The 18,718-nt window shown below is 34.2% G+C and overlaps 2 protein-coding genes across 2 annotated transcripts; both read left to right on the top strand.

Moving 5' to 3' along the window:
- The first annotated feature begins 370 nt into the window (after positions 1 to 370).
- LOC131606053 (two-component response regulator ARR14-like) lies at positions 371 to 2,310 on the top strand. The gene is made up of 5 exons (XM_058878340.1): positions 371 to 500; positions 827 to 979; positions 1,074 to 1,415; positions 1,536 to 1,612; positions 1,843 to 2,310. Exons 1-5 carry the CDS (start codon positions 371 to 373, stop codon positions 2,308 to 2,310), a joined length of 1,170 nt encoding a protein of 389 aa, XP_058734323.1.
- Positions 2,311 to 8,773: 6,463 nt separating this feature from the next.
- On the top strand, positions 8,774 to 17,667 carry LOC131606052 (uncharacterized). Its single transcript, XM_058878339.1, has 17 exons — positions 8,774 to 8,836; positions 8,959 to 9,042; positions 9,165 to 9,248; positions 9,371 to 9,454; positions 10,914 to 10,997; positions 11,120 to 11,203; positions 11,327 to 11,410; positions 12,866 to 12,949; positions 13,072 to 13,155; positions 13,279 to 13,362; positions 14,816 to 14,899; positions 15,022 to 15,105; positions 15,229 to 15,312; positions 16,767 to 16,850; positions 16,973 to 17,056; positions 17,180 to 17,263; positions 17,620 to 17,667. Exons 1-17 carry the CDS (start codon positions 8,774 to 8,776, stop codon positions 17,665 to 17,667), a joined length of 1,371 nt encoding a protein of 456 aa, XP_058734322.1.
- Positions 17,668 to 18,718: the final 1,051 nt, after the last annotated feature.

Here is an 18,718-nt window from a genome sequence, read left to right as displayed (position 1 = left end):
GTTAAAGCAAAATAATTTATTGCTTTATCTCCTATTTTACCTTTTATCTTTTTATATTTTTTTTCTAAATATCTTTATTTAATTAAGTCAAATAAAATTTTCCTAATATAATAATTATTTACTTATTATTTGAAATATTAAACGAATTGGGCTAATTTTTGAGTGACTGTAATGAATGTTAAAATAAGGTTGGATACAATTGCTCATAGATAAAATCTAATTATATTTTTTTAATCAACAATTTATAAAATCATATTTATTCTCTTATATTGTCCGAAAAATAAAAGTAGCACACTTTGTTTTCTTTGTAGTTTCTTGAATTTCAACCCTTCTCGTCACAAACTGCACTATTGGTTTCTTTTCTTTTGCAATGTCACCTTTTAATGAGAAATATGGTCTTCCTCAACATTTTCCAGCCAATCTTAGGGTTCTTGTAATAGACCATGACATCAGTTTTCTTAATGCTATTGAAAAAACGTGTTTTCAATTCCATTATCAAGGTTTGTAATTTATTTATCTATCATGTTGTACATTTAAATTTAAATGTAAATTTAAGTTTTTGAAGTTTCTACATAAATTTGTCACAGTGTAATTATGACAAATAAATTTTAGATCTTGTGCATAGTATTTGGATTTCTTGCAGTGTAACTATGACAAATAAATTTTAGATCTTGTGCATAGTACGTGGATTTGTTGCAGTATAACTATGACAAATAAATTTTAGATCTTGTGCATAGTCCGTCGTTTTGTATACTCTCAAAAACAGCGTGGTGATAAGTGTTTCAAATTTTTTATTACGATTCTTACTTATGTTTGTTTGTTTCAGTTAAGACATGCTCTAAGGTTTCTGATGCCTTGGATCTATTGAGGAAAACAACTGATTGTTTTGATATGGTACTAATCGAAGCTCAAATGCCCGACATGGATTCCTACGAGTTTTTGCAACATGTCACACAAGAAATCAAAATCCCAGTTATCAGTAAGTATATATTTATAATTAACTAACATGATTTATTTATTTAAACACTTATCAATGTGACATTGTAATTTATGTATGTGATATTTATGTGCAGTGATGTGTGCTGATGGATCAACAAATGCAGTGATGAAGAGCGTTGTAAACGGAGCTTGTGATTATTGGATCAAACCATTGAATGAGAATCAAATCAAGAACATGTGGCAGCATGTTGCAAGAAGTGTTATGAAAGAAAATAAAAAACAAGAAATTAATAGGGAGAAATTGAATGTAGAAGGTAGCAAAACAGCAGTAGAAGATTATATAATGATACAAGATACTGAAACCGATAAAAATAAGCAAGAAATACAAGCAGAGAAGTCACGTCTAGCACGTCTAGCATGGTCACCTGATTTACACAAAAAGTTTGTTGATGCAGTGATAGAACTCGGCGCTGATAGTATGAATCTTTATCAATTATTATTGTCTTTTTTTTCTATTTTTTTTTTTGAAAAAATATTTTGATTTTTATCTTTTACTTATTGTGGAATTTTTTTCCTTATTAATTTTTTTTTTTCAGGAGCTGTACCAAAGAAAATTCAAGAAATAATGAATGTTGATGGATTGACTAGAGGCCACATTGCTAGTCATTTGCAGGTATTTTTTTTATGAATTTTCCTTTTTATTTTGCAATAAATCTATTATTCTATATTTAAATTTTTCCTTTTCAATTTTAATATTTTTTAATTCATATTTTTTTATTAATTGCTATAAACAACATTGATATATTATTAATGATCTATTATTCCATGTTTTTTCTTTTCAATTTTATTATTTTTTAAATTAATTGTTATCAATAACATTAATATATTATTATTGATTGGCAGAAATATAGACAATATTTAAAGAGAGAAAATCTAGAGAAACACATAAGAATTGCTCAAAATATTATGGAAACCAACAATCCATATGGATATTCTTCAGGATTTAATTATCAACCTTATGGTGGTGCTTCTTCTTCTGGAGTTTCTCAAAACCAAAACCAAAATGCACCATTATGGAATAACAATAATTCTCATATAGAACAAGTTCCCAACAATATGTTATGGCAGCAACCTCAAGAATTTTCACCATCAACATATGGAACATGGCAACAAGTTCCGATGCCTCCGTTGACAACTGGTGCTTTAGGAGCTTCTCCTAGTTTGGCACCTTTTGCTGCTGGTGTTAACAATGGAGGAGTCTCCTCCAATGCTGCTATTTTTGAAGATAATGGTAACTCAAGAAGGGTGGATCAGAATGAGGCGGAGCTGAATTCTATCTATGATTCACTGGAAAATCATCTATTATCTTGATCGATCTTGCTTTTTTAAATGCTAGGTTTTGATATGAATGAATATTAAGATCAAAGTTTTAACTACATGCTTAATAAGAGATCCATTATTGTGATGAGATTGTAAACTTAACATGTAGTTTATATAAGTTTTGTATTGTGCGTTAGAATTTTGTTTACAATGGCTTTTCAATTTGGCCAGTTATTAAATCAACCTCACATGCCATTGTTCATTTTGTTACAGAATATTTATCATAGTTGCCATTTTAAATTTTGTTAGAGCATAGATATTTTTTATTGTTGTTGTTACAAATGTTGTTGCGGTTGTTATTGTTGTTAATATTGTTAATGTTGTTGTTGCAGTTGTTATTGTTGTTAATGTTGTTGTTGCAGTTGTTGTTTATGTTGCTGATGTTATTGTTATTTTAGTTGTTGTTGATGTTATTGTTGTTTTTTTGTTATTAATGTTGTTTGTTGTTGTTGTTGTTATTATTATTATTTTTGTCGTTAATGTTATTATTGTTGTTGATACTGTTGTTTTTTTGTTGTTGTTATTGCTTATAATGTTGTTGTTGTTGTTGTTGTTGCTACTTAATTTATTGTTGTTTGTTGTTGTTGTTGATGTTGATGTTATTATTGTTGTTTTTTATTGTTGTTCTTGTTGTTCATATTGTTGTTGTTGTTGTTGTTGTTGTTGTTGTTGTTGTTGTTGTTGTTCTTATTGTTGCTACTTTTGTTACTGTTGTTGTTGTCGCTACTGATGATGTTGTTGTTGTTGATGTCGCTATGTTGCACCCTAAAATTTGCCCTATTCTTTTTCCTTTTGTTGTAAGTTATGGTAGACGTTTATTTCGTCGTTCAACGCAATTAAGAAGTTAAAGAGTCTCTGATGTTTCAAGATAGTTCAGATCAAAAGTCCGTTCTTACGGTACTAGTACAAAATTTGGAACTTCCAACCGGAAGGTCGTCTCGGCTTGGTTCTGGCGTGGCTAGGACTGTTTTGACATTCTCTATATCTTTCGTGTTCGGATCGGAAGCCTAATTCTTTGAGGAAGATTCCCGAAAGTGCAAATTACCTGAAATTCGAATTTACTGTTCAACTGCTTTTCGGATGTTCGAAAATTCACAATTTTTGACTGGAACATCATTTTGAAGCGATCTTTACGCCAAAATAACTGTCTTGAGGTCTACTATATTGCACGTGTTCGGGTCAAGAATAGATTCTTTGAAAAGTGTCTCCGAATTTGCAATAAACCAGAAATTATACAGTGAAAAAGTATGCTGAACCACCGTTTCTCGGACAATCAAAGCTTCATAACTTCTGAACCGTTTACCGTATCCGGCTGAATTTTGGACACAAGTTCCGTATCGTTGTCCCCGACGTTTTGTATGTTTAGACCGAAAGTCAATTCTACGCCAAAAATTTCAGAATATTGCAAAAGCGTTGAAAATTAATGGCCGAAACAGAGTATTGGACATTGTGTGGCAAGATTAAGAAGTTCATAACTTCCTCAATTTTTATCGTATCGGGTCCATTTCGACGACATTGTTTCTCAAATTTTGTTGGCTACAATTTCTCTTTAAACCTCGAGTTTAGATTTTGATCAAAAGATCGATTTTCACCGCATTCTTTGAGAGGCGCGCATGAAAATCCTGCATTCGCAAGTTTCCGCCTCAGATGATCAGATGATTCTCGCAATTCAAACGCGCATAACTTTTTCATCGTTTATCGGATTGAGTCTGTTCTGGAGGCAACGGTTCACAAATTTCGTCATCTTCGATTTTCCCATTGGGCCAGAGTCCAAATTTCCCGTTAAGAGCACTATATATTGCTTTTTTTAGATTTTTCATTCATACACGCTCATTACTAACAAACACCCAAAATTTCATCTCTCTACCTCTCAAAGATCAAACTCATTTCTCTCAAAAAAATTCTCAAGAACAACAACAACTTCATCACAAATTCATCAATAACTCAAGAACAAGAAATCACAAAACTCTCTCAAGTTCACTCTGTACTTCTCCGATCCGCACCACCGCTCCGACCGAACTACTCATGCCGACCTTCCGCGCCTCCCTCCGCGATTATAACTTGATTCTCATCATACGAGAAATATACACTGCAGATTTTTGTCATCCGACACACATTCCGATTTATGATTTACTTTCACATCAATGATGTTTTGACGTTTATGTTGGATGACACAATTTTTGACATTCTTGTTTGCTTGATTTCTCTGGGTTTCTTTACTGCTTATTTTGCTTTATTACGAATTTCTATCCGTTCGGTATACCTTCTTGAATCGATTTACTATTTCTGCATTTTTCCTTTTCTGATTCCATGAGAAGTAGGATTGGAAGTCCTTGTCACTTGGTGGGCAATTTTGGAAGTCCTTCAAGGAGGCTCTTGTTTGTGCAGGAGTCATGATGCAATAAGACCTCAACGAAGACACCATCATTAAGTCCTTAGAGAAGGCAAGTGGGGTAGGGTCCACAATCGATCCCCACCAGTTCATCGATTCGTTCATTAGCGTGCATTACATGCCGATGCTTTTGAACTTATCCCTCGATCTTGTTGAGTCAGTCAAGTGGAAAAAGGATCTTTCAATTAGATCCCCACACTTTATCTAGCTTGCGTCGACCAACGCTAATGCTTTGTGCATGTACATACAATTGTCTGTTTCCCTTTTTCCCGTGCTTGCCTGGCGACAAGATACCATGGTATAGACACTCATTTCCCATAGTTAGCTTGTTTGCCTCGATTGATATGACCCCTTGGCTAAATCTCCCCTTTTACTTTTTTTAACTTGTTTGCCTCGGTTGATATGACCCCTTGGCTAAAGCTTTTCCCCGTTCCCGTCTTACTACCTTGGCCTGACCATGGTTAATTGTTTGCTTCTCGAGCGGCGCTCAATTGTTTGATTTTGCTTTTGTGTGATGTTTTCCCCGTAGGATTGCTAGGCTTAGTGTAAAGTTCCCTTTTGTATGCCAACGTAGGTAGAGATTTCTCTTTTGCTTCACGACGCTTAAGAGCATGTTATTTCCTTCCTATCTCCCTTGCGTGAGTCTCCAAAGGTCGAGTTGTAGTAGGATGCGAATGTAACTGTTCACTAAAAAACACAAAACAAACAAAAACTAATGAGCCGAACTACGGTAACTCTGATTCCTCAAAAAGGATACGTAGGCATTGAGGTAGGGCCCTAGCGAGCACAACTCTATATTTTTCCTACATTGCATGCATCCTAGCTTAGCTTTAGATTAAGGTTCTTATACACACCCTCAGATTAGACAACAAGCGTGGATCCCATCGAGTACGATGGACGCGAGGAGTGTTAACACATTCCCCTCGCGTAACCGACTCCCTTACCCATTTCTCTTGTTCGCGATGACCTTGCTTATCCTTCCCTCAGATTTACTCTGTGTTCTCTTTCCTTCTCTTGAAATAAATACAGACGGATGACGATTCTATTTCCGCGCTACTATCGCGTTTATATTTGGATGAAAATCTCTGAAGCAACACACTAATTGTTGCTGTTATACAAAATAAATTAATTCAAGACTTAGAAATTGGATGAAAAATAACCACCACAAAAAATAAAGAGAATGAACCGAGATGACAATTGGTGAATTACTCAGACACCTCTCCCCAACCAATGATCATGGGGAAGTGCTGTAATATCCAACCCTGGAAAAAAACACGAGGATCAAACAAATTATCTCAAATATATAATAAACTTTGAGAAAAAGTAGAAGGATATAAGATAGTTACCACTAAAATGGAACAACCGCCAGCCACAGTCCTTGCCTTCCACAGACAACCTTCTCCAAATCTATGGTAGTTATATGCCACTGTAACCACTCCCCAATTATACTCATGGACATGTGCACTATCCGATAAGTATCTAAGGTAAATGACGTCTGTGTATGACGAGCTCGTGTACACAAACAACTGGGTGCCTAACAAAAATAGGAAGTAACATCTCAGCATCCACTGCTTGTGTATCTCCACCTGTACCGGGTCACCAGCAGCCTTCAGTGCCGCAAGGAGTTCGGCCTCGTACTTTCGCGTCAAGAAGTGAAATCCCACGTGCTCCCCGCAGGTCCTCTCCACCTCCTCAAGCGCATCCTCAGTATCAGCCCCGAGCTCTTCAATCAGTATCTCACTCGCTTCCTCCTTCGTCATTCTACCGTGACCAAGGAGGTTACCCCTGATAGGTATATGCAGGAGGCATGCGATATCGTCAAGCGTGATGGTAACCTCACCATGAGGAAGATGAAATGATGAAGTCTCTGGATGCCACCTCTCTGCAAATGCAATTAGAGTCCCATTATGTATCGTGTGGAACCCGACCTGACAGAGGTCCTTCAACCTAGATGTTGCGAGGACATCCTAGAACCACGACTTAGTAGGCTGCACGAGAGTGGCAATCTTTCGGTCGTGGTTGTAGAACTTCTGGGGATCCCTATCCTGAAATTTTCCAAAAAAACACTGTTAATAATAAGCAAAGTTAGAAATACTTAATCACAAACTGAGGACAAAAAAGTAATAAGTAATAAGTCTACAAAATTTTACCTCCCCGTCCCAGATATGTCTAGCTGAATGATCTGCATACCCTGTCATCAAGGATACATCTATAGGACCTCGGATAGAAGACCGGCTCCTCAGCCACATCATCCACCTCGTATAGCTCAGGAGGTGGCACCAGAGATCCAACATCGGCTGTCACTAGCACGTGAGTAGAAGAACTGGCCCGACGACGTCTGCGGGCGGAGGGCGTCTGTGAGGAAGCCTCACCATCATCCTGAGGCCTCTATGATGAAGTAGTAGATGTGGAAGGCCACTCTGCTGGAACAGATGTTACATGTACCTTTGCTGCAGCGGATGTATCAGGTACATCTGCTGGAACGACAGATCCATCAGTCACATGTGTCGGTAACTGCATTTGTGCACGTCGCACAGAGGCATGTTGTGTAGTCCTCCCATATATAATGTGGTCTGGATGGTCGGCCAAAATGTCTGCATTGTATTACAAATAAAATCGAGTTAGATACAACTTAATTGTTACAAGAAAAGAAAAAAAAAACAAATTTACCTCTGTAGATGCAAATACCGAATTACCTAACGTTTCATTTGTTCTGTAGATGAATCTACGAAACATTCTGAAACCTCTAAAACGCAACAGTGACGTATGATCACTGTTGCAGAGGGTTAAAAACCCCATTTTGGTGGCTTGATCGTCAGTTTTACACATCAAACAATACCGACATTGTCTCTAAAATATTTCTCTAAAAGTAACTAATGATTTCTACACCTAAAAATCTATTCAAACTCTATTACGGGAAATACCCTAAAATAACTCGAAACTCAAAAACTTATCGATTAAATTGAGTTTTGAAGTTGTTGGAATGTGTTGATCGTTGATGTTGACGTTAACGGCTGAACTCGAGAGAAAAAAACAACTTTGGTGGAAGTTTGATTTTTGAGTTGAGAGAGAGTTTGGGAGTTTGAGAAGATGAAAAGTAAAGAATGAGAAAGGAGAAGAGTCTGGCGCGAATATGACATCAAATACTTCCGTAGATGTATCTTAAGAAGTCTTCTGTAAGTACATCTACGTTACAAAACAACTTTAAACAAAAAAATTGCTTCTAGAGGTACATGTACAGAAGCAGGAGAAATATTAGACTACACGTGTGGTGCATAAGAGACCCATGAGATGAGATTAGAGTTTCTCTGAATTTACCTGTAAAAAATATAAATTACTGCGTCTATGATTTTGTAAAATTAAAGTGTGTATAGTGCCTTGACCAGAGCAGTAGTGTAGTGTTTGACTGAAGCAGTAGTACTTGTGCATAACATTTAATATATTATGTTTAGTCATTATTAAACTTAGTGATAAATGGTAAGTATATAATGAAATATAAACTTCCTAATTATATAAATTAAATATCACATGTTACATTGTTTTTTAAGTGCTCATTTAATTATGAGAGACTTAATTAAAAACACACGCGTTTTTGCTTATAAGTAGAAACCTCCGTTTTTTCATCTGTAACAACATTTCAAACCATCTCAATTCTATTTCAAATTTCCACCAAAATTTAAACACACTTCTCCATTTTGAAATCTATCTGAATAACATCCAAACTTCGTACAATTCAATCCTAACCCTTCCATTAAAAATGATCAAAGGCTGAAAATGAGTACAATAACATGCCACAGATTCATCATCAAAACTCTAACAAATTCTAAAAAAATATCTTCACTATATATACCAACCTTCAAAGAACAGAAAAAAGCGATAAAAAACTTGGAAACAAAAAAATCTTCAGAAGCAAATAACTTTCTCTAACAATTCACTCTCAAAGCTCTAACACGCACAGATCGTTGAAACTCTAATGGTCTGAGCTTCAACCTCGTCATAACCTATGAATTAAATAGATCCGACACAACAATACCTGTAATTCAGAGATTCAAAAAAGACTAAATGAGTACATTACCTGAAAATTCAAGCTGTCGTCAGAGGAATGCCGTACATAGCTCCGACGAGGTTGGTCTATCCTCACCATTTTAGAATTTCTTTATATTGAACTTGTTCCTCGTATTTCACGTAAAACCCCCTCGGTCATTAGTTTGAAATTGTGTGATTAATGTTTATCCTAATCATTTCAGAAGAGCAAAGAAGGAGTAGAAGATCCCAGAAGCAGAAAGAGACTCAAAGAAAAGGAGAAAGACCTAAAAAATCTCTCCGATGAGGTTGGTCTATCCTCACGATTTTAGAATTTTCTTTATATTGAAATTGTTCCTCGTATTTCACGTAAAAACCCTCTCTCATTAGCTTGAAACTTTGTGATTCATGTTTATCCTCATCAATTCAGAAGAGCAAAGAAGGAGTCGAAGATCCCAGAAGCAGCCAGAGACTCAAAGAAAAGGAGAAAGACTTGAAAAATCTCTCCAATGAGGTTGGTTTATCGTCACCATTTTAGAATTTATTTATATTGAACTTGTTCCTCGTATTTCACGTAAAACCCCCTCTGTCATTAGCTTGAAACTGTGTGATTCATGTTTATCCTCATCATTTCAGAAGAGCAGAGAAGAAGTAGAATATCCCATAAGTAGCAAGAGACTCAAAGAAAAGGATAAAGACCTGAAAAATCTCTCCGATAAGGTAAGTCTATCCTCACCATTTTAGAATTTTCTTTATGTTGAAATCGTTCCTTGTATTTCACGTAAAACCCCCTCTGTCATTAGCTTGAAATTGTGTGATTCACGTTTATCTTCATCATTTCAAAAGAGCAAAGAAGGTGTAGATGGTCCCAGAAGCAGCAATAGACTCAAATAAAAGGAGAAAGACCTGAAAAATTCCGCTGTAACCGGAGGACCGCCGAACATAGTTCCGATGAGGTTGGTATATCCTCATCATTTTAGAATTTCTTTACACTGAACTTGTTCCTCGTATTTCACTGATAAAACCCCCTATGTCAATAGCTTAAAACGGTGTTTAATTTCGTTTTGAAAATTTAGGGTTTATGTGATTGGTCAGCAATGAAGCATTTGTTGTTGTTTGCTTGATTTGGTTGTGTGCTTCGTATTTGAATCGAAAAATCGAATGGATCCATTTTGTATTTTTGGTTAAGATTAAGAAAGAAAAGAGATCGACCATGGTTTTCATGAGAGAAAGAAGAAGACTGTTTGTTTGCGCAGAGCAGAGAGAGGAAATCGATGTGTTACATTCATCTCTCTTCATTACTTTTCTTGTCACATCATGGTATTAATTAAAAATAAAAATGAAAAAAATGAAGAGAGAAAGTCAAAACCGAATTCTCCTTTCTCGTTTGTTGGGTTAAATAGTATATTCATCCAAGTCCCACATCGTGTAAAAGGAAGAAAATAGAACTTGAGTAATAATATAAATAGAGATAGTTAATTTGAATTTTCCACACAACAATAAAATGTAGTCTTTGGGTGTATTGGGGATTTGGGTAGTTATGTGTTTATAGAGGAGAGGGTAAATTAGTTTGTTGAAAGGGTTTTCTATTTTTCCGTTGAAAAATAGTTTGTTGAGAGGTTTTCTATTTTTCCGTTCAAGAATAGTTTGTTCAGAGGGTTTGATATTTTTCAGTCCAAAAATTACAATTGAGGGAGGGTTTGCAATTTTTCCGTTAAAAAATTGCAATTGAGAGAGAGTTTGCAATTTTCTCCTCAAAAATTGCTATTATATGAGAGGGTTTGTAATTTTGTCATTGTAAAATTTGAAGTTGAATTTTAATTTTGAATTTTTTCTTCTATTCTTCTTTTATGGGTATGCATGAATTTTTTCTTCTATTCTTCTTTTATGGGTATGCTTCCGCATGCGTAGAATTTTTTTTTGTTATTTTTCTCAACATCGTTTACTCATTTGAATTCTTATTCTTTTAATTCTTATTGTATTTTTATTTGAATTAAATCATATGAAAAGTTTAAATTTGATTGACATTTGATTTATTTAGATCAAATAAATCAAATGTTGGTCTATCCTTACCATTTTAGAATTTCTTTATATTGAACTTGTTCCTCGTATTTCACGTAAAACCCCCTCGGTCATTAGTTTGAAATTGTGTGATTAATGTTTATCCTAATCATTTCAGAAGAGCAAAGAAGGAGTAGAATATCCCAGAAGCAGAAAGAGACTCAAAGAAAAGGAGAAAGACCTAAAAAATCTCTCCGATGAGGTTGGTCTATCCTCACGATTTTAGAATTTTCTTTATATTGAAATTGTTCCTCGTATTTCACGTAAAAACCCTCTCTCATTAGCTTGAAACTTTGTGATTCATGTTTATCCTCATCATTTCAGAAGAGCAAAGAAGGAGTCGAAGATCCCAGAAGCAGCCAGAGACTCAAAGAAAAGGAGAAAGACTTGAAATATCTCTCCAATGAGGTTGGTTTATCGTCACCATTTTAGAATTTTATTTATATTGAACTTGTTCCTCGTATTTCACGTAAAACCCCCTCTGTCATTAGCTTGAAACTGTGTGATTCATGTTTATCCTCATCATTTCAGAAGAGCATAGAAGAAGTAGAATATCCCATAAGCAGCAAGAGACTCAAAGAAAAGGATAAAGACCTGAAAAATCTCTCCGATAAGGTAAGTCTATCCTCACCATTTTAGAATTTTCTTTATGTTGAAATCGTTCCTTGTATTTCACGTAAAACCCCCTCTGTCATTAGCTTGAAATTGTGTGATTCACGTTTATCTTCATCATTTCAAAAGAGCAAAGAAGGTGTAGATGGTCCCAGAAGCAGCAATAGACTCAAATAAAAGGAGAAAGACCTGAAAAATTCCGCCGTAACCGGAGGACCGCCGAACATAGTTCCGATGAGGTTGGTATATCCTCATCATTTTAGAATTTCTTTACACTGAACCTGTTCCTCGTATTTCACTGATAAAACCCCCTATGTCAATAGCTTAAAACGGTGTTTAATTTCGTTTTGAAAATTTAGGGTTTATGTGATTGGTCAGCAATGAAGCATTTGTTATTGTTTGCTTGATTTGGTTGTGTGCTTCGTATTTGAATCGAAAAATCGAATGGATCCATTTTGTATTTTTGGTTAAGATTAAGAAAGAAAAGAGATCGACCATGGTTTTCATGAGAGAAAGAAGAAGACTGTTTGTTTGTGCAGAGAGAGGAAATCGATGTGTTTTATTCATCTCTCTTCATTACTTTTCTTGTCACATCATGGTATTAATTAAAAATAAAAATGAAAAAAATGAAGAGAGAAAGTCAAAACCGAATTCTCCTTTTTCGCTTGTTGGGTTAAATAGTATATTCATCCAAGTCCCACATTGTGTAAAAGGAAGAAAATAGAACTTGAGTAATAATATAAATAGAGATAGTTAATTAGAATTTTCCACACAACAATAAAATGTAGTTTTTGGGTGTATTGGGGATTTGGGTAGTTATGTGTTTATAGAGGAGAGGGTAAATTAGTTTGTTGAAAGGGTTTTCTATTTTTCCGTTGAAAAATAGTTTGTTGAGAGGTTTTCTATTTTTCCGTTCAAGAATAGTTTGTTGAGAGGGTTTGATATTTTTCAGTCCAAAAATTACAATTGAGGGAGGGTTTGCAATTTTTCCGTTAAAAAATTGCAATTGAGAGAGAGTTTGCAATTTTCTCCTCAAAAATTGCTATTATATGAGAGGGTTTGTAATTTTGTCATTGTAAAATTTGAAGTTGAATTTTAATTTTGAATTTTTTCTTCTATTCTTCTTTTATGGGTATGCATGAATTTTTTCTTCTATTCTTCTTTTATGGGTATGCTTCCGCATGCGTAGAACTTTTTTTTGTTATTTTTCTCAACATCGTTTACTCATTTGAATTCTTATTCTTTTAATTCTTATTGTATTTTTATTTTAATTAAATCATATGAAAAGTTTAAATTTGATTGACATTTGATTTATTTAGATCAAATAAATCAAATGTTGGTCTATCCTTACCATTTTAGAATTTCTTTATATTGAACTTGTTCCTCGTATTTCACGTAAAAACCCCCTCGGTCATTAGTTTGAAATTGTGTGATTAATGTTTATCCTAATCATTTCAGAAGAGCAAAGAAGTAGTAGAAGATCCCAAAAGCAGAAAGACACTCAAAGAAAAGGAGAAAGACCTAAAAAATCTCTCCGATGAGGTTGGTCTATCCTCACGATTTTAGAATTTTCTTTATATTGAAATTGTTCCTCGTATTTCACGTAAAAACCCTCTCTCATTAGCTTGAAACTTTGTGATTCATGTTTATCCTCATCATTTCAGAAGAGCAAAGAAGGAGTCGAAGATCCCAGAAGCATCCAGAGACTCAAAGAAAAGGAGAAAGACTTGAAAAATCTCTCCAATGAGGTTGGTTTATCGTCACCATTTTAGAATTTTATTTATATTGAACTTGTTCCTCGTATTTCACGTAAAAACCCCTCTGTCATTAGCTTGAAACTGTGTGATTCATGTTTATCCTCATCATTTCAGAAGAACATAGAAGAAGTAGAATATCCCATAAGCAGCAAGAGACTCAAAGAAAAGGATAAAGACCTGAAAAATCTCTCCGATAAGGTAAGTCTATCCTCACCATTTTAGAATTTTCTTTACGTTGAAATCGTTCCTTGTATTTCACGTAAAACCCCCTCTGTCATTAGCTTGAAATTGTGTGATTCACGTTTATCTTCATCATTTCAAAAGAGCAAAGAAGGTGTAGATGGTCCCAGAAGCAGCAATAGACTCAAATAAAAGGAGAAAGACCTGAAAAATCCCGCCGTAACCGGAGGACCGCCGAACATAGTTCCGATGAGGTTGGTATATCCTCATCATTTTAGAATTTCTTTACACTGAACCTGTTCCTCGTATTTCACTGATAAAACCCCCTATGTCAATAGCTTAAAACGGTGTTTAATTTCGTTTTGAAAATTTAGGGTTTATGTGATTGGTCAGCAATGAAGCATTTGTTATTGTTTGCTTAATTTGGTTGTGTGCTTCGTATTTGAATCGAAAAATCGAATGGATCCATTTTGTATTTTTGGTTAAGATTAAGAAAGAAAAGAGATCGACCATGGTTTTCATGAGAGAAAGAAGAAGACTGTTTGTTTGTGCAGAGAGAGGAAATCGATGTGTTACATTCATCTCTCTTCATTACTTTTCTTGTCACATCATGGTATTAATTAAAAATAAAAATGAAAAAATGAAGAGAGAAAGTCAAAACCGAATTCTCCTTTCTCGCTTGTTGGGTTAAATAGTATATTCATCCAAGTCCCACATTGTGTAAAAGGAAGAAAATAGAACTTGAGTAATAATATAAATAGAGATAGTTAATTAGAATTTTCCACACAACAATAAAATGTAGTTTTTGGGTGTATTGGGGATTTGGGTAGTTATGTGTTTATAGAGGAGAGGGTAAATTAGTTTGTTGAAAGGGTTTTCTATTTTTCCGTTGAAAAATAGTTTGTTGAGAGGTTTTCTATTTTTCCGTTCAAGAATAGTTTGTTGAGAGGGTTTGATATTTTTCAGTCCAAAAATTACAATTGAGGGAGGGTTTGCAATTTTTCCGTTAAAAAATTGCAATTGAGAGAGAGTTTGCAATTTTCTCCTCAAAAATTGCTATTATATGAGAGGGTTTGTAATTTTGTCATTGTAAAATTTGAAGTTGAATTTTAATTTTGAATTTTTTCTTCTATTCTTCTTTTATGGGTATGCATGAATTTTTTCTTCTATTCTTCTTTTATGGGTATGCTTCCGCATGCGTAGAACTTTTTTTTGTTATTTTTCTCAACATCGTTTACTCATTTGCATTCTTATTCTTTTAATTCTTATTGTATTTTTATTTTAATTAAATCATATGAAAAGTTTAAATTTGATTGACATTTGATTTATTTAGATCAAATAAATCAAATGTTGGTCTATCCTTACCATTTTAGAATTTCTTTATATTGAACTTGTTCCTCGTATTTCACGTAAAACCCCCTCGGTCATTAGTTTGAAATTGTGTGATTAATGTTTATCCTAATCATTTCAGAAGAGCAAAGAAGGAGTAGAATATCCCAGAAGCAGAAAGAGACTCAAAGAAAAGGAGAAAGACCTAAAAAATCTCTCCGATGAGGTTGGTCTATCCTCACGATTTTAGAATTTTCTTTATATTGAAATTGTTCCTCGTATTTCACGTAAAAACCCACTCTCATTAGCTTGAAACTTTGTGATTCATGTTTATCCTCATCATTTCAGAAGAGCAAAGAAGGAGTCGAAGATCCCAGAAGCAGCCAGAGACTCAAAGAAAAGGAGAAAGACTTGAAAAATCTCTCCAATGAGGTTGGTTTATCGTCACCATTTTAGAATTTTATTTATATTGAACTTGTTCCTCGTATTTCACGTAAAACCCCCTCTGTCATTAGCTTGAAACTGTGTGATTCATGTTTATCCTCATCATTTCAGAAGAGCATAGAAGAAGTAGAATATCCCATAAGCAGCAAGAGACTCAAAGAAAAGGATAAAGACCTGAAAAATCTCTCCGATAAGGTAAGTCTATCCTCACCATTTTAGAATTTTCTTTATGTTGAAATCGTTCCTTGTATTTCACGTAAAACCCCCTCTGTCATTAGCTTGAAATTGTGTGATTCACGTTTATCTTCATCATTTCAAAAGAGCAAAGAAGGTGTAGATGGTCCCAGAAGCAGCAATAGACTCAAATAAAAGGAGAAAGACCTGAAAAATTCCGCCGTAACCGGAGGACCGCCGAACATAGTTCCGATGAGGTTGGTATATCCTCATCATTTTAGAATTTCTTTACACTGAACCTGTTCCTCGTATTTCACTGATAAAACCCCCTATGTCAATAGCTTAAAACGGTGTTTAATTTCGTTTTGAAAATTTAGGGTTTATGTGATTGGTCAGCAATGAAGCATTTGTTGTTGTTTGCTTGATTTGGTTGTGTGCTTCGTATTTGAATCGAAAAATCGAATGGATCCATTTTGTATTTTTGGTTAAGATTAAGAAAGAAAAGAGATCGACCATGGTTTTCATGAGAGAAAGAAGAAGACTGTTTGTTTGCGCAGAGAGAGGAAATCGATGTGTTACATTCATCTCTCTTCATTACTTTTCTTGTCACATCATGGTATTAATTAAAAATAAAAATGAAAAAAATGAAGAGAGAAAGTCAAAACCGAATTCTCCTTTCTCGTTTGTTGGGTTAAATAGTATATTCATCCAAGTCCCACATCGTGTAAAAGGAAGAAAATAGAACTTGAGTAATAATATAAATAGAGATAGTTAATTTGAATTTTCCACACAACAATAAAATGTAGTCTTTGGGTGTATTGGGGATTTGGGTAGTTATGTGTTTATAGAGGAGAGGGTAAATTAGTTTGTTGAAAGGGTTTTCTATTTTTCCGTTTAAAAATAGTTTGTTGAGAGGTTTTCTATTTTTCCGTTCAAGAATAGTTTGTTGAGAGGGTTTGATATTTTTCAGTCCAAAAATTACAATTGAGGGAGGGTTTGCAATTTTTCCGTTAAAAAATTGCAATTGAGAGAGAGTTTGCAATTTTCTCCTCAAAAATTGATATTATATGAGAGGGTTTGTAATTTTGTCATTGTAAAATTTGAAGTTGAATTTTAATTTTGAATTTTTTCTTCTATTCTTCTTTTATGGGTATGCATGAATTTTTTCTTCTATTCTTCTTTTATGGGTATGCTTCCGCATGCGTAGAATTTTTTTTTGTTATTTTTCTCAACATCGTTTACTCATTTGAATTCTTATTCTTTTAATTCTTATTGTATTTTTATTTTAATTAAATCATATGAAAAGTTTAAATTTGATTGACATTTGATTTATTTAGATCAAATAAATCAAATGTTGGTCTATCCTTACCATTTTAGAATTTCTTTATATTGAACTTGTTCCTCGTATTTCACGTAAAACCCCCTCGGTCATTAGTTTGAAATTGTGTGATTAATGTTTATCCTAATCATTTCAGAAGAGCAAAGAAGGAGTAGAATATCCCAGAAGCAGAAAGAGACTCAAAGAAAAGGAGAAAGACCTAAAAAATCTCTCCGATGAGGTTGGTCTATCCTCACGATTTTAGAATTTTCTTTATATTGAAATTGTTCCTCGTATTTCACGTAAATACCCACTCTCATTAGCTTGAAACTTTGTGATTCATGTTTATCCTCATCATTTCAGAAGAGCAAAGAAGGAGTCGAAGATCCCAGAAGCAGCCAGAGACTCAAAGAAAAGGAGAAAGACTTGAAAAATCTCTCCAATGAGGTTGGTTTATCGTCACCATTTTAGAATTTTATTTATATTGAACTTGTTCCTCGTATTTCACGTAAAACCCCCTCTGTCATTAGCTTGAAACTGTGTGATTCATGTTTATCCTCATCATTTCAGAAGAGCATAGAAGAAGTAGAATATCCCATAAGCAGCAAGAGACTCAAAGAAAAGGATAAAGACCTGAAAAATCTCTCCGATAAGGTAAGTCTATCCTCACCATTTTAGAATTTTCTTTATGTTGAAATCGTTCCTTGTATTTCACGTAAAACCCCCTCTGTCATTAGCTTGAAATTGTGTGATTCACGTTTATCTTCATCATTTCAAAAGAGCAAAGAAGGTGTAGATGGTCCCAGAAGCAGCAATAGACTCAAATAAAAGAAGAAAGACCTGAAAAATTCCGCCGTAACCGGAGGACCGCCGAACATAGTTCCGATGAGGTTGGTATATCCTCATCATTTTAGAATTTCTTTACACTGAACCTGTTCCTCGTATTTCACTGATAAAACCCCCTATGTCAATAGCTTAAAACGGTGTTTAATTTCGTTTTGAAAATTTAGGGTTTATGTGATTGGTCAGCAATGAAGCATTTGTTGTTGTTTGCTTGATTTGGTTGTGTGCTTCGTATTTGAATCGAAAAATCGAATGGATCCATTTTGTATTTTTGGTTAAGATTAAGAAAGAAAAGAGATCGAACATGGTTTTCATGAGAGAAAGAAGAAGACTGTTTGTTTGCGCAGAGAGAGGAAATCGATGTGTTACATTCATCTCTCTTCATTACTTTTCTTGTCACATCATGGTATTAATTAAAAATAAAAATGAAAAAAATGAAGAGAGAAAGTCAAAACCGAATTCTCCTTTCTCGTTTGTTGGGTTAAATAGTATATTCATCCAAGTCCCACATCGTGTAAAAGGAAGAAAATAGAACTTGAGTAATAATATAAATAGAGATAGTTAATTTGAATTTTCCACACAACAATAAAATGTAGTTTTTGGGTGTATTGGGGATTTGGGTAGTTATGTGTTTATAGAGGAGAGGGTAAATTAGTTTGTTGAAAGGGTTTTCTATTTTTCCGTTGAAAAATAGTTTGTTGAGAGGTTTTCTATTTTTCCGTTCAAGAATAGTTTGATGAGAGGGTTTGATATTTTTCAGTCCAAAAATTACAATTGAGGGAGGGTTTGCAATTTTTCCGTTAAAAAATTGCAATTGAGAGAGAGTTTGCAATTTTCTCCTCAAAAATTGCTATTATATGAGAGGGTTTGTAATTTTGTCATTGTAAAATTTGAAGTTGAATTTTAATTTTGAATTTTTTCTTCTATTCTTCTTTTATGGGTATGCATGAATTTTTTCTTCTATTCTTCTTTTATGGGTATGCTTCCGCAAGCGTAGAATTTTTTTTGTTATTTTTCTCAACATCGTTTACTCATTTGAATTCTTATTCTTTTAATTCTTATTGTATTTTTATTTTAATTAAATCATATGAAAAGTTTAAATTTGATTGACATTTGATTTATTTAGATCAAATAAATCAAATGTTGGTCTATCCTCACCATTTTAGAATTTCTTTATATTGAACTTGTTCCTCGTATTTCACGTAAAACCCTGTCGCGGGCGAAAAATCGTTTCTGTTCCTCTTTTTTGTGGGATGAGACACCTGA

The sequence above is a fragment of the Vicia villosa genome, linkage group LG5 (genome assembly GCF_029867415.1).
Source record: "Vicia villosa cultivar HV-30 ecotype Madison, WI linkage group LG5, Vvil1.0, whole genome shotgun sequence".
NCBI classification, from domain to species: domain Eukaryota; kingdom Viridiplantae; phylum Streptophyta; class Magnoliopsida; order Fabales; family Fabaceae; genus Vicia; species Vicia villosa.
The sequence above is the reverse complement of the archived record's forward strand: the minus strand, read 5'-3'. Positions and strand labels throughout refer to the sequence as shown.